The 14,879-nt window shown below is 38.9% G+C and overlaps 1 protein-coding gene across 7 annotated transcripts in view; it reads right to left on the bottom strand.

The window, feature by feature from the left end:
* Positions 1 to 541: 541 nt before the first annotated feature.
* MIPOL1 (mirror-image polydactyly 1) overlaps positions 542 to 14,879 on the bottom strand; it is a 197,177-nt gene continuing 182,839 nt past the window's right edge. For all 7 annotated transcript variants that reach the window (XM_030485266.1, XM_030485272.1, XM_030485265.1 and 4 more), the window contains one exon: positions 542 to 6,008. In XM_030485266.1, the coding sequence (XP_030341126.1) occupies positions 5,942 to 6,008 (67 nt within the window). In that variant the 3' untranslated portion in view covers positions 542 to 5,941. The remainder of the gene's footprint in view (positions 6,009 to 14,879) is intronic.

Raw genomic sequence — 14,879 nt, forward strand, 5'->3', positions numbered from 1 at the left:
TACATTCTCAAGTTTTCAAGTTTCACTACAAGTTGCAGGTTAAAACTTCTGAGAAAATAAAAGTGGGTTTTTTTTTGGGGGGGGGGGGGGGTTTTTTGTTTTTTTTTTTTTTTTAATTAGACTAAATGTTGCCCCTGCCCCTCCCTTCTGCCAAAAGAAGGAAAAGAAAACCAACTGCAGGTCAAATACAGCTTTTCCTTTTCCTTGAGCTCTTCTATTTTATAAGTTCATATACGTTTTCAACCTGTTTTCTGTATTGCCTGGCTCTGCACTCACCATCAGGGTTAGAACTTACTCATCACAGTACAGAGTATGACTAAGAGTAAAGTACTGCAGGATTTAGCCACTCTTTCTGTATTCAATTGATTTTACAACCAAGTCTTGGCTACCAACAGGAAGCTCTAAATTCTGAAAACACTTCTGGCTTTGCATTTCAGATGTTTAGTTGAATAGAGTTACCAAGTAAATGTTACCTCAAAATTTATTAAGTGAATGACAATATTTTACAATTAACGATAAAAACCCACACTCCAAACCCAACTCCTTTTGCAGACTATTTTAATAAAGGGATTATAAAATACAAAAGAGAGAGAGACAGGTAACCTGAGATGCAATTTTGGAATGCAAACTTTTAGTTCAAATGTGCAAGCTCAAACTTAACAAATGTTTAAAATATTTGAGTTTTTCAAATGGTGCCAAAATAAACCATGTCTTTTCTAAAGACTACATATTTAGCTAGGCACTAGCAATGTAAATCTTTCAACCATTTCAAGTATTTGTTTAAAAGCCTCCCAGAACACGTGTGCTCCCAACAAAACTGAAGAATGAAATGTTTAGACCACTGAAGCTCAACAGCTGACTTATAATCAACCTAATATGAGAACACCATTTTGGTTTTTTGGACTTCTGAATACATTTTATTTACCAATGCATGAGAAGAACAAACAGAGAAAAGTCCAGTTCTGCAGACCTGATGTGAAATGGTACAGTAATAAGAGTTAGTACATGTAACGCTGCGATCATAGCAAGCACAGTATCAGAGAAACTGCCAGTCAGTGATTTCATGTGCCTCAGTTTATTTTTGCATGGGAGGAAAATCTTCTGGGGTACAAATTAAAAAGAAAGAAAAAAAACCCCAACAACAAAAAACCCCAACAAACCTAACAGCCTTCCACTGAATTATTCTAAATGAAGAAAATGAAGGCACAGAGAAATCCTGACATTTAGATAGGAAGTTCATTTGTGTACGTGGATTAAAGATGTTACAACTCTTGATCACCTCATAAGAATATTTATAAAGCCATTCAATTTGAAAATTAAGGTATCCTGTAAAATGTCCTGTTATTTGGAATAAACAAATGCACCTATGACAACATATTGACATTAGTAAAATATCTCAACATGATGGCTTATTTATAAAAGCAGTTCTAATATTCCTCTACATTAATGATTAAATAATGAATTCTTACATTCTTGTGAATATATTTAAAGAGGAATCAAACCAACTTCACCTACAGGATTCCACTAGCAAGACTGAGCTGGGTCTGAACTTTTCAGCAGTTTTCCCAACACTAGTACAGAAAACCATGCCACCAATTTTGGGCTGTGGGCTGAATGAAAAGCAGTACCAAAAGACTAAAGGTCCACAGTTCTTTTCTGTTAAAGTTGATTTGTCACAATATTGTTAATTAGTGAGGGCTTAGGGAAGGCTTACTATGAATATAATTACAGTGCAGAAAAGCATTAATAACACTCTTCTCCCGAGCCAACATGATCCTATTTACATATTTAACTCTGACATATACCAGAAATGGCTCCCTATGCATAACGTGCTGCAGGATCATCAAGAGAGAGAAACACACAAAATCTCACAGGGGGAAGATGTTTCTGAGTATCTCAGTGCTCTTCAAGACAGCAGGAACACTAATCTGACCAGTGATTACACCATCACCACAAGCATTGCCTATAGTGAGCCACCTTTCATCATGAACTGTTATTCCATCAGGAGGCAAATGAATTGCTACTCCTGGTACATAATCTGATGCAATCTCATTCTTCCCTCATAAATTAGGACAGAAGTGACAACTGCAGTTGTTTGCTGTATAGGGGCAGGCTTCTTTTCACTTTCAGAGCTCTATGCAGACATCAATCAGTTCTTAATGAATAAACTATATGATAAAAGCCAATTAACCTGTGTTATCATTACCACCTATTTCTATTAGCCAGACCAGAATTCCTGCTCTTGTTACACTGAAAGACAGAACTCAGACTGGGTTCAACAGGGCCAGAAATTCACCTGAGGGCACTAAAGGCTGGGCCTGCATTACTGGACCTGTATGACTTTTGCTGTTCACTCCAGCTAGTGAAGAAGCAAAAGTGTTTTGACATTGGCCACACAGATGCTTTTGCAAACTCCCCCGAGGAGTCTAGGCACCTCTTTAGAGGCTGCATACCTTTTATGACTGTCACTAAGGGATTTGCCAAAGACCACACACCAGGTTGTTAGCAAGAAAGAGTGAGAACCCAACTGTTTCTGAATCTTTGCCTCTCAGCACAGTAAATTTCCCAAGGTCCTTTTCAAAGAAGACAAATATTTCTTGCTGAATTTTAAAATCGACACCTAATTTAATAATGATTCAAAGTAATTTACCTACAGGATGATGAAAATCCCTAACTAAAAGCCCACTGAATTTCAGGCTACTTGGTACAAGACAGAGTCAGGAAATATTTTTTCATCTTAGGTACAATGTGTCAAAAGGAAAATTATGAAGCAAAATTATAGCTTAATTTTACAGAATCATGTATTACCCATAACCAGATGTATCTGACATCAAGTCTGCTAGATGGCTTTTGCCTGTCTGATCCTACTTTTCCAAACAAAGCCAGTGGACCCAAGAGGCTGGAGGTGAAACAGTCTTGCTTTACGAAGCCTGCACTCACAAGATTATTTGTTCAGAGGTAGAAAGACTTGGGCGAAGGTGAGGAGCTCTTGGTACTCCTAGGAGAAGGAGGAACTTAGCACATTCATGCATGGAAAACAAGCCCTGATTTAGTAAACTTGCATTTCCAAAGTAGCGAAAAAGCTTCCTCATCAAAGCTGCCGTGGAGTAAGAGGGAAGATATTTATATTGAAAAATAAATAGTTCAAAGTCAGATTAAAACAATGGGTAAGAATAAATGTATTCTTCTCACAGTGAAGGAAAGTTACCCTATTGTCCTACAGGGATTTTTGTCCCACAGCTCATGTTTTTCAACTTAACTAAGAAATCACCTTGAAAAGGGGGTTAATTTGGAGATGGTGGTATTTTATGTCATCATATTCAGTGTGGTAATGCTGATGATACTATGTTACTGTGAGTAGTAATAATAAGCTATGAAAATATATGGAGTAGGAGCTCATGGTCACCAGGGAATGCATGATAAAACAATAGATGACATTCAGTACCCATAAATGCAAAGTTATGCATTCAGAAAACACTTCTGTCTTCATACACCCTATGATGAACTCTGAGCTGAATATTACAACTGAGAATGAGATCTAGAATTATTTTTATTATTATAGAAATATTAATTCCAAGGAATCATCTGTCATAAAGGAAATCCAATGCTAAGAATTGTTACAAGTAGCATAGAGAATAAAACAGGCAACATCATTAAGTCAACTGTTAAAGTCACAGTTTGCTTGTATCTTGAATATCAGGCACAAATCTGGTTGTATTTCAATAAAAACACTGCAGAACTGGAAAAGAAATAGATTAGCATGACGAGGCCAATTAAAAACATGAGACACAACCTTTACAGGAGACTAGGGGTTCTCTCTGGAAAAGATATGGTGGGAGGAGGATGCCAAATACACAAAATCACAAGGGAAGTGAAAACGATATGAACTGGGAATAGTTGTTCACTGTTTCTCTACTATGAAAACTAGGTGATAGCAAATGAATAAAGCTGGTTCCTAACACAGGAAATATTTATTCACTCAATTCATCGTTAACTGCATAAGTCCTTGTGACAGGAACAAGTAGATACTAAAAGTTTAGATGGATTCAAAAACAGGTCATGAAAAAATGCTGCTAAATACAAAGATACCACCTTTGGTTCAGAAATCTCCTAAATAACAAATTGCTGGGACACCATTTGGGAGAAAGGTCACTAGTGCTGGCCTGACTTTATACCCTTTCCTAGGCATCTTTTACTGGTTATTGCCAAAGGCAGTCTTTAGGCTACTTGGATCTTTGATCTAGCACAGTATGGTAGTCCTTACATCTTTATCTTTATTCTTTCCTCACTGCTTCCTTAGAGGAGAAATGGTTCAACAGCAGTGACAGCTCAGGAGATCATGTCTTTCGCTTGGTTCACTAAAGCTCAATGAGGACAGTAGGAAAAAGAGCAGTTGAGTGGTCCAAGCACTGGACAGCAGCACATGGGAGATGGTGAAGGGGCTGGGAGCTGGACAGTGACAGTCCTCTGCTCTGGAAGCATTAAACTTTCTTCCCACTCAAAAGGCTGGGGGCAGAGACTCCAGACTCCCTGGCTATCTTAGGATTGACCATAGGTAAAAAAAGAGCACTTCAGAAGTTTCTGGAAGTGACATGGGTAAATTTGGCTTGGAGGAATGCTACTTATCTCCCTGCAAATGCTTAGGTTTGGTTGAATGAAACTAGGAGGAGTTTAGGTCTGCAGACAATGAAGGTTTAACGTGGAATTGCTTGAAAGGAAAAGCAGGCATTGAAATGTCTCCCCCTATCCAAAATTAAAATTTAATTTTCTTCAGGTAGACTGTGCTATCATGATACCTGCACAAGCAAACATTAAGAGGGAAGACAGCATAACATTAAACACAAAGCAAAGTAGGCAAGAGGAATATAACATCTGTGTACCCCAATTTTTCCTCCTCACAATTTCCCCCCTCCTGTAGGAGTCTATCCTTCCACCTTTGAGTTCAGCCCTAGGGCACTTCAGGAGTACATAGAGCAGAGGGTTGGCAGGCTGGCCTCAAACCCAGCCTGGATGGTACTCCTGCACTCCAGAGCAATCAGAGGTCTAGAGGAAGCAGACAAAAAGTCTTGTAGGAAAAGGGTGATGAACCCACCCACTTATGCTGAAAAGGCAATTTTTAACTCTATAAGGTGGTTTCTGAATATCTGAGAGATTTTCCCTCATAGGAAAGGACAGAGGAGTGGCTAACAACAATACAGGAAACCTCCCCCACTGTCTAAGACACTGTACAATGTCACAAGGCTTTCCTGTTGTGATTTATGAAGCTGTACCTCTAGTTAAACCTACTTGTATGTTTCTTTCTAATGTACATTGAAAATGCCATGTACTAACAGTAGCTATTCAATTATTGTATAAAGCTATATATGTATCCTTCTATTAGTTGTAGCCACAGTCACTAGGTGCAATTCAATGGGCTGAGTACGAAGGAAAAAATCTCCAGTACACTCTAGTACACATATATTTCTTGAATGTGAACCTATTTTATGAATTAATATATTTAACATACAAATACTGGACTGTTTGCAGTCCCACAAATGACATGAGATTTAAATTTTGAAACTGATTTGCAGGATTTTGCACCTGAAGCCCGCAGTATTTGAAAATGTGATCAAACTGTGCCTTGCAGCAGACTATAGTCTAGTAACACTGAGAGGGCAGACTGTTAAAATAAGCATCTACATCATTTTTCACAGAACACAGTGCCACAATGCATCTGCTTAAAAACAAATATATGTTTGCAGAGAAACATTTCAACAAATCACAGAACTCAGCAGCAAAGTAGTTAAACATTTATGATTTGATTTTATCTCAGCTTGGAATGTCGCTGGAGTGTCCCACTTCTAACAACTGTTTGCTAAGTTAAGGCTTTAGTGTTTACACAGTGCTGAATGAAGCAGCCTGGTCACCAGATGTGAATGCTTCCTTAGACTAGAGCTTTCAATCAGATCACGGTCCTAATGGTCCCTGCTCCAACCTTCTTCCTCAGGACGTCCACCAGCCTTTCCAACCTGAGAGGGGGCAGGGGAGAGGGAGAGGAGAGAAAAAAAAAGGAAGCTAACGTTAGGAATGTTCTGGCTGAAAGAGACAGTGTTTGCACTGAACCAAGCTGTCCTGGTGGTGGTCACGCTTGGAAACAAAGCACTACTGTAAAAGACAGACATTAAGGGAAAATGCAGACAACTTACGGAAAACTTTTTAACCTACAACCCAACCCATTTGCAGGCAGTGATATATATCAACTCACTTTTCTTTTGTGGTATATGTAGCATCTGAGGTCCCTGTAAGGCATTAATGCAAAACCCTGTGCAGCAGTCCTGTGGCACACATACACTTTGGTGTAAGCAGGACATTCAATTCTTTCACTTTTAAAATATGAGTGGTCCATGGCTCTCTTTAAATGTAACACTTAGCTGTTATTTTCCCTTAAAAAATACCTTACCCATTATCCAGCAGATAGTTTTATTGTCCAGTTTATAAATTTATGCCTAAAACCCCATGTGTTTTATGCAAGAAACTTTTCAAAATACTCAATGAGCCAAGTTGCTGAGGATGTGGAGGATGACATTTTGAAGGTGGCCAGTATAATTATTATGTTGACACAACTACAGAAAAAATAACAGTCTAAGTAAGTAGGACAGAGAGCTGCCTAATCCTCTTGTAGTTTTAAGGCACAGATTATAAGCATGTCCAGCATCTCCCTGGCTTAATTCATTCTTTCCTTTTGTTAAAATATGTAGGTGAATGCAAAGGGCTAAATTTGTGCAGAGTTCTCCATTTGCACACATTTATCTTCAACACTCCAGTAATCATGCATTCAAGCTATTTCTTCAATTTATCTGTATTTCATGGAACCCTTCAGTGAAACCTGTCCTACAAATAAACTAATGATATAAAAAAGCAGACACTGTGTAGTAGAACACCTTGAGAGCCGTGTCCAGCATATTATATACACAACTTCCATAATGGATAAAAAGAGTTGCAGGTTCAAACAGCTGTATGCACTGGTGCAAAGCTGACCAATTTTTTTATCTGAAAAGACAGTCTTTATTTTCTTTTTTTCCCTAATACATTACACAACATGAGGCATGCAGATAGGAAATAAAAATAACAGCTTTATCAAACCTGAAAAATGCATTTTATCTCATGGATGCATTAGTAACTTCAGTGTAGGAAAACTAGTTAACACGTCTTGGATTTATTGCCACAAGTCATGACTAACGCACATGGTACGTATTGAAACACTTGTTTTCCAGGAACCACCAACCACCATGAAGCTACACCTTTCATTGTACTAACCAGGTGACTTAATTCCTGAAATGAGATTAAGAATTCACCACCCTAATGTAATTATCAGACACCAGGAAATGTATGTGAAAAGTTCATCTGGTTCAAGCTGTTCCACAGGGACTCTAAATGAGTGAAAGCGCAGGTGAAAAACTACTGCTTGGCTACTCCTCTCCCTTCAGTTTTCTGAGCATCGCTTTCCCTTTTTAACTAACTAGTGCATTTTTCCTGATTTTGTAATGTACCTCTACTGCACTTCTTTGTCTTTATGGAGGCAGCATCCAGTCATAACTCGGTACAATCAGTCTACTCAAGTAGAAAGTCAAGGCTTTCACAAGTTATTTGCTCCTGAAAGTTTTCTCACAGTGGATAAATTGATGTTTTCTGGCTTCTGAGTGTTTACTGATAGGTCATAGCTTCCTCAGCTTCTCTTACTGAGAAGTTTCCCTGTTAAATCAGTTAGTCCATGTGCAATTTCAGAAAGCAATGGCAGATCAATCCTCACTTTTAACAGCAGGTATCTTCAGAAGCATTGCAGCTTTCTCAGGTACTTTAACTATCACTGGAGGTCTCTCTCACACTAGCACCCCCTCTAATGTGCTTCAGAGACATAAAGCACAGGAGAAACATTTCAAACCGTCTGGACAAACAGAAGGTTTGGGCTGCAAATTGTTTTCTGGAAGATAGCAGAAAAATAGTAAAATCTGAGATCATGGCTTATTTAAATCACTGTTCAGTTCAAAACAAGTACTGTGTGGCTTATAAAAGTGGGGGAAAAATGACTTCAATAATTTAGGTTTCTTTTGGGGAGACACAGTTTGGAGTTCACTGCTTATGCTATCCTGCAATTGGGCTTAGATGTGCACCACTCTGTGACCAAGCAATGACACTGCATGTCAGAGCAAAACAAGTTAGCAAAGAGCAGCCCATGTTCGAAGAGAAATACCACTGGGATGAAAGTAGCTGTCTTCTGTTTAACCTTGAAACTGTCAGGCTTCATTGAAAATAATGAGGCTTAACAATCATAGCTTCTGCTTTTCAAATGAATGATGACTGAAATCATCAAAATGAGGTATTCCACACCAAATACAAACTGTGCAGGGCTTATTTGCCTTTTGTTTCAGCCATGTGTGGATTTGCAAATTTATTTATTCTTTATTAGATGAAAGAGAAAAAAAGCAGCAGGGGATTAAGAAACCATACTTTTGAAAGAGATTTAAACAATAATGTAAAAGAGAGACTATATCAGCTATTTATAAGATAAAATAACAGAGGGCAAAATTCACACCTACACAGACACAACACCCAATATGCCACTGAAATCCCACTTAAGCCTACAAAATAATGCTATGTGCGGTATCAGTGGTTAATAACTCTTGATACAGGCCTCAGGGGGCTTTTTGGAATGATAGTCCAGGACTCTGTTCACCAGTGGCCCAATTCTGCCATCCTGACTCACACTAAGCAACATTTTTCTTTGTGAGTAATAAAAGGCAGCTAACAAGGCCATTTGTGTCAACGAGGTACTACCTGCAAGGGGTGCCCCTTGTTGATAAGGCTCTACCCAGCCTGGTGGGATGCTGAGGCAGCCCCTTTGGAGGCTGAGCTTTTTAATCTCTGCTAAACTGACGGAATAGTCTTATACCTCAAGATCAAAAGCAATTTCAATATCTAAATAGGCAAATGGGAGGTGCTGGGAACTACTCTAAAAGTCTCAGCGTTTGCAGAGTTTTATTCAAAATACAGAAGACACCGATCTGAAGAAAGCAACTTTCATTACTTTATGCAATCATGATATATTTGCCAGTAAAATCTAACCATACTTTACTTAACTGAAAGCAGTGCTGACTATGTTTGACTCTATCTTAAGACACAGATTTAAGAAACTACATTTGTCTTTTTGCCTGTGAAGGGAACAGTCTTACTAGTATAAATTAAATGTGCAATATGACACTATCACCTCCTGAGATGTAAGCATGGACAATCACTGAATTTGCATCTTATGAAGCAACCAAACAAGTAATTCAAGAAGAAAGTATTTGGGTTTGTATTTTAGGTCAGACAGAAGAATGATAGGGTGGGCATCTCTGCTGCAGAGCTGAAGGTCCAAATGTGCAGGGACAGACAGACACCTTCAGGAATGTTCAACAAAGCCTCTTAAGGTCTCATTCCTCATTCTCATAGATTTCAATTCCTTGCTTAGAGATTTTGGAAAACTCCAGTAGGCGACCGTCGCTATTTCTTGGTACTTAAATAGTTCTAGAAAATCTGTCCCTTAACAAGTAAATTCTCTCAGCAAATATCACTTCAGCATTCTCTACATAATTACCGTATGCCTGCATGCAAAATGAGTGCAAAATGATATAAAAATACAGGAACAAACTATGTATTCAGATGGATAGGTACAACTTTGATTTTATTTATGCTGACTTGCACATACCTCAGGTCAAAAAGCCCTTTGTTTTTCAGCATAAATGGAAGTTGTATCTATGAAAAGCAAAAAGATGAGAGCTAGAAATATTCTTTATCTACATTCCTTACTTCTGTAATGGTCATCTCAGTGCTTCCATGAAAGGGAAAAATAATAAGAAAACCCCCAACTACAAAGTTGGAGAGAGACATCTGGTCCATCATTACTTTTAAGTTAGCACAAGATGCATCATTCTGAAGAGTCTTGAATTGCAGTGTCTTCATGCTTGCTCAATACAAGCTTGGAATTAAACAGGCAAATCTGTGTTTTAATACAGAAATAAAAAGATTTTATTGAGGGGCTTGCTGCTATATTACCAGTTTGAATATGTACTTTTAAAAGTGTTGCTAAGTTTTAATAAGGTCCTCATGTTCAGAGGAAGACTCCCTAAACAAGAACATTGCTAGGTGTGTCTTCCTCAGAACAAATTCCCAACCATTCTCAACTCCTCTTCCAGTTATTTCAAACTGTGTTCTCTTATCACCTATGCACATCTGAAAAGTGCCTGTATGGAGTGCATGATATTATATGGAGTGTTCTTATATAGTTCCTGAATTGTTAGACAATCTGTTTCGATTTTTAGCAAAGCCTTACAGAGCTTTATTCCCTTGAGGATAATTTTGGTTTTAGAACCAGTTGCCATAAAGCCGACTTAAAAACCTTACTGTGTTCTGGGAGCCCAGAACCTGGTTGTACAGTTGCAAAAATGTTACCTATGGGTCTCTATTGCTGACTCTTATGTGCATTTTAGGCTTGCTCTCCCCTTTCATGTATTCTGCTGAAGAAGTCTAGCTTGAAACTAGACAAACTTGTAGTTTGGGATCAGTAAAAACTATGCAACTGCATAAATCCACATAGATCAGTACATCCTCCACACTGCTCTGTCTCTGGCCAAAGGAACTCGTCCCAAAAGGAAAGCAGTAGCCTTTATCCGCAGTTCTGAATATGACAGTTAAACAGTCAGAGACTGCTCTTCCAGGGCATCATGCCCTAGAAATAGCCAAAATGGATACCAAACTGAAAGAAAAGGGCATACTTCAAGTAGCCTATGTCCTAATCTGCAAAGCAATATATAGACTAGCAGAAAACAATAGCTTCCACCTGCAGATGGAGGAATTAAGTGATAAAAACAAAACCCTCCTGGATTTTGAAATGCTATATAAAGGCTTATAAACCTAAACTATAACCCTTGGTTATCTTTCCAGTAGATAAGATTAGGCTCAGACTATGAAGATGGCCTTACTTGCATGATTTCTGGCTTCTTGTGGAATGTGTTTTGCTAACACTAATGCTCTTTAGAAACCACACATTTGAAAATATATTAGGTAAATAAAATGCATTGGACAAAAGCATTACAAGCAGTTTAGCAGCAGAGCTCAGTGAATGACTGTTTGATGAGTGGCCATACAAACAAATTCCCTTAATTTAATCTAAGAATAAAAAATTCGTTTGCTTTCCCTCTCCTCTCCTTCAGTCTTCCTCGTTCATATATATCATGAAATCCTAAATGGAGCACTCATTTTCAGGAGTTTTCTGTAAAAGTCAAGGAAACAAATGGCACAGAGAAGAGAGGCTGTGGTCATACTAGTCTCATCCAGAAACCAGTCACTTGGGTAGGATCATTGACTCAAGAGGCTGGAGGAAACTGGTTCAGCTTTATTATCTGTAGGAGGGAACTGGACCCCCAGCTGCTTCCCTCTCAAGGGAGTAGCACTGTGCTAACAATGGGTGCTGGGGCGGCTTGTTCTCAGTTCAAATGTTTCAAATGTTGAAGATGTTCTGATTGAATAAAATGCTTAAATATTCACTGGATTGAAGCCTGGAATGTAAGGGTATGACCTTCCAGTGAGTGGCCTATCTACCACTTTACAGAGGCATCACCCTTCTTACCTCTGGGTTCAGTGAATCTTTAATTATTCCTTAATTCAGGTATTTTTACCATCTTGAAAGTCTGCCTTTTGAACAATAATATTTTTTTGATCAACTCATTAAAAAACATTACCAGTTGCATTTAATGGTCATGCACCAACCTGTAACAATTCCTTCATAAATCAAAATAGTGGTAAAGATTACATGGGGTTCAGATGCACCAGGCTGCCTCTCTCTGCTTAACAGAGTTCCCTCTGCATCTTTTGAATGGGAGACATGTCTTTCTAAATGACATGCTGGAGTTCAGCAGTGGCTTTAAGCCTGACACAGGAATTGCAGAGTAAAATTTGGTTAGACAGGTGGCTGGCCTGACTGGTATTAATGGTCCTTTCTGGTCTTAAAACACAAGTCTTAGAGACTGATTTAGCAGCATCAGTGAGCTCTAAACCGTGGTAGACCACAGTGTTGAATCTAGTCACTCCAGGCACCACCGCCAATTCCTGCCTGCCCAACACTGTTTGTAATGTCACTCCAAAAAGTATGTTCCATTAAACTTACAGGCCTTATATTTGGCAGGGCATACTATTCTGCCTCTGAAAAGCACTGTCACAAAACAAGCATTCCTATTAAATCCCTTTCAGCGTCTTCTCAGCCCAAAAGAGTAATTCTGTATACGATTAAACTTAGAAGTAAATACAGCCAGTTGGGCTCCTGACAGCAGACATATTTTAAAATAAACCTGGCTTACACAGGCCTTGGCTAAAATATTAAGCCTTTATCTGTGATCCACAATAACTAATCTTGTCAAATTGTTTGCTCTCTACCTTCTGTTTGGAAGCTCACCATTACTGTTCACCACCTTGTGCCACCACTAGCAGCAGGAAAAGTGAGTGGTAAACACAGTTGGGCTATTTTTACAGCAGTTCACCCTACTTTATTGATGTAGATGGTTATAGAGCACAGGATAATACAAAATCAGGACTCTGCATCTATGCTGGATTTAATGCCACCTTGTGAAAGGTATTATTCCTTTGTTTTCACATGCTTTCTCAGGACAGCATACACAGATTGCCTAAAATAAATGAGCTTATGAACAAGAAAAATAAACCCTGAAGCAACTATGCTGTAACCTCATCTGTATTTCAGTACATTGAGATCTACAACATGCTTGTCATGTAGACCAGGCTCTTACAATTGGATGGACCATCCACATCTGAGCATGTGGCTGATATCACAGTTAAAAAATTAACAATAACTGAAATAGAGAATATATTGACATATTTAAGGCCAAATGGTACGCATCAGATTATTTAATCAGATCACAGAATTCCACCTAATTACTCCAGCTTGAGTCCAACAGTTTATATGCCAATTTTATGCAAAGTTTACTATTTCTATTTGTGCAAGAAAAACCTTCCCTCCTTCCATAACCTTCAATTACTTTTCTCACTGACAATTGTTGTTTTCACGCATTTGGTGTCACAGTTGGCCTCTTTTAGGAGAAATCTTGACATCGAAGCCTACTCCTTACAGTGACAGCATTTCTACAAAGTTTGTGCAGATATGAATAGGCAAAGATGTGCTGGATTTTTTTTGACAAACACTTCCTGGAAGTCTCTGTCATCTGCTTAGGAAAAGCTAGCAGTTTTATCTTATGCTAATATATTTTCCCCATAGAAAGTATTCTGCCATCCTATAGAATCTATGATTCTGTGATTCTATGATCAGTCTGAAACCACCACATTACACCCTTCTGCATGTTTCAAAAAAGCTTTCATCGTAAGACCAGGTCTGAACCTCTCAGCTGCCTGTTTCAAGCCATTCTCACCTCTTCTGGGCATGCTCTGGTCAAGTCCTGTTTCTAATGTTTTTGTGAAGTCGCAAATCATGGAATCATAGAATCACAGAATACCAGGTTGGAAGGAACCTCAAGGATCATCTGGTCCAACCTTTCTTGGCAAAACCACAGTCTAGACAAGATGTCCCAGCACCTCACCCAGCTGAATATTGAAAGTATCAAACGCTTGGGAATCCACCACTTCCCTGGGGAGATTATTCCAATGGCTGATTGTTCTCATTGTGAAAAATTTTCCTCTAGTGTCCAATTGGAATCTCCCTGGGAGCAACTTGTACCAGTTACCCCTTGTCTTTTCTATGTGACTCCTTGTAGAAAGGGAGTCTCCATCTTCCTTGTAGTCACCCTTTAAATACTGCAACATGGTGATAAGGTCTCCCCTCAGCCTTCTTTTCTCAAGACTGAACAAACCCTGCTCTCTCTGCCTTTCTTCATACGGCAGGCTTCCCAGTCCTTTGATTGTCTTTGTGGCTCTTCTCTGGACCCTCTCCAGCCTGGCCACATCTTTTTTGAATAGCGGGGACCAAAACTGAATGCAGTATTCTTGATGTGGCCTGAGAAGTGCTGAGTAGAGTGAGATAACGTCATCTTTACCTCTGCTCGTGATGCCCTTATTGATGTAACCCAGCATCCTGTTGGCTTTCTTTGCCACAGCTGCATGCTGTTCACTCATTGTTGTCTACTAGGACCCCAGGTCCCTTTCCACAGCCTGATATATTACTCAGGCTAATTGCAAAGTATATATCCCATCAAAGTACAACTCTGGCATACTCCTCTTGATATCATAAACAATAAAGACAACATGAGCTTTTTTCTTGATTCCACAAATATTTTATGAAATCTGATGCAGACTTGCTGGCTCAAGGCAGCTCTCAGTTATGTTCTACCTCCCTGAGGTGGTTCCACCCTCAGGACCAAGAGTAATCTGGAGCTTGTGGAGAGAAAATTCCTTCCAATAAACCATCATCAAATTCCTCCACTTTACATTAAAAATAATGGTTTCTACATAGGTTTGATATATTTAAATAGATTTGCCTTCCTGGCATAACTGACGTGATATTGCCCAAGCTGGAGTGACTTCTACATCACGAAGAGATCAAGTAACAATAGAAGTGGGTTTGGATGTAAGAGGGAAACATTTAATTAAGATCCCGCTTGTGATAAGTCCTTCATAACGGTCTCAGGCTGGTAAGTGAACTCCCCACCCTTCTGGTGTAATCTAGTGGGGCCCACAGACTTCTGGTTTCAGGGCAACTCAGCCATACTTCTGAAAAGTATTTCTACAAAATCTAAGAGCAGTCTTCCCTCAGTAGTGGACTAACAAAGGAAGTCGATAGATGAAACATCCTCTTCTGCTCTTAATGTCTGTAATATATTATATATAGATGCTATCAACACGAA

Source organism: Strigops habroptila, chromosome 4 (assembly GCF_004027225.2).
Source record: "Strigops habroptila isolate Jane chromosome 4, bStrHab1.2.pri, whole genome shotgun sequence".
Taxonomy (NCBI): domain Eukaryota; kingdom Metazoa; phylum Chordata; class Aves; order Psittaciformes; family Psittacidae; genus Strigops; species Strigops habroptila.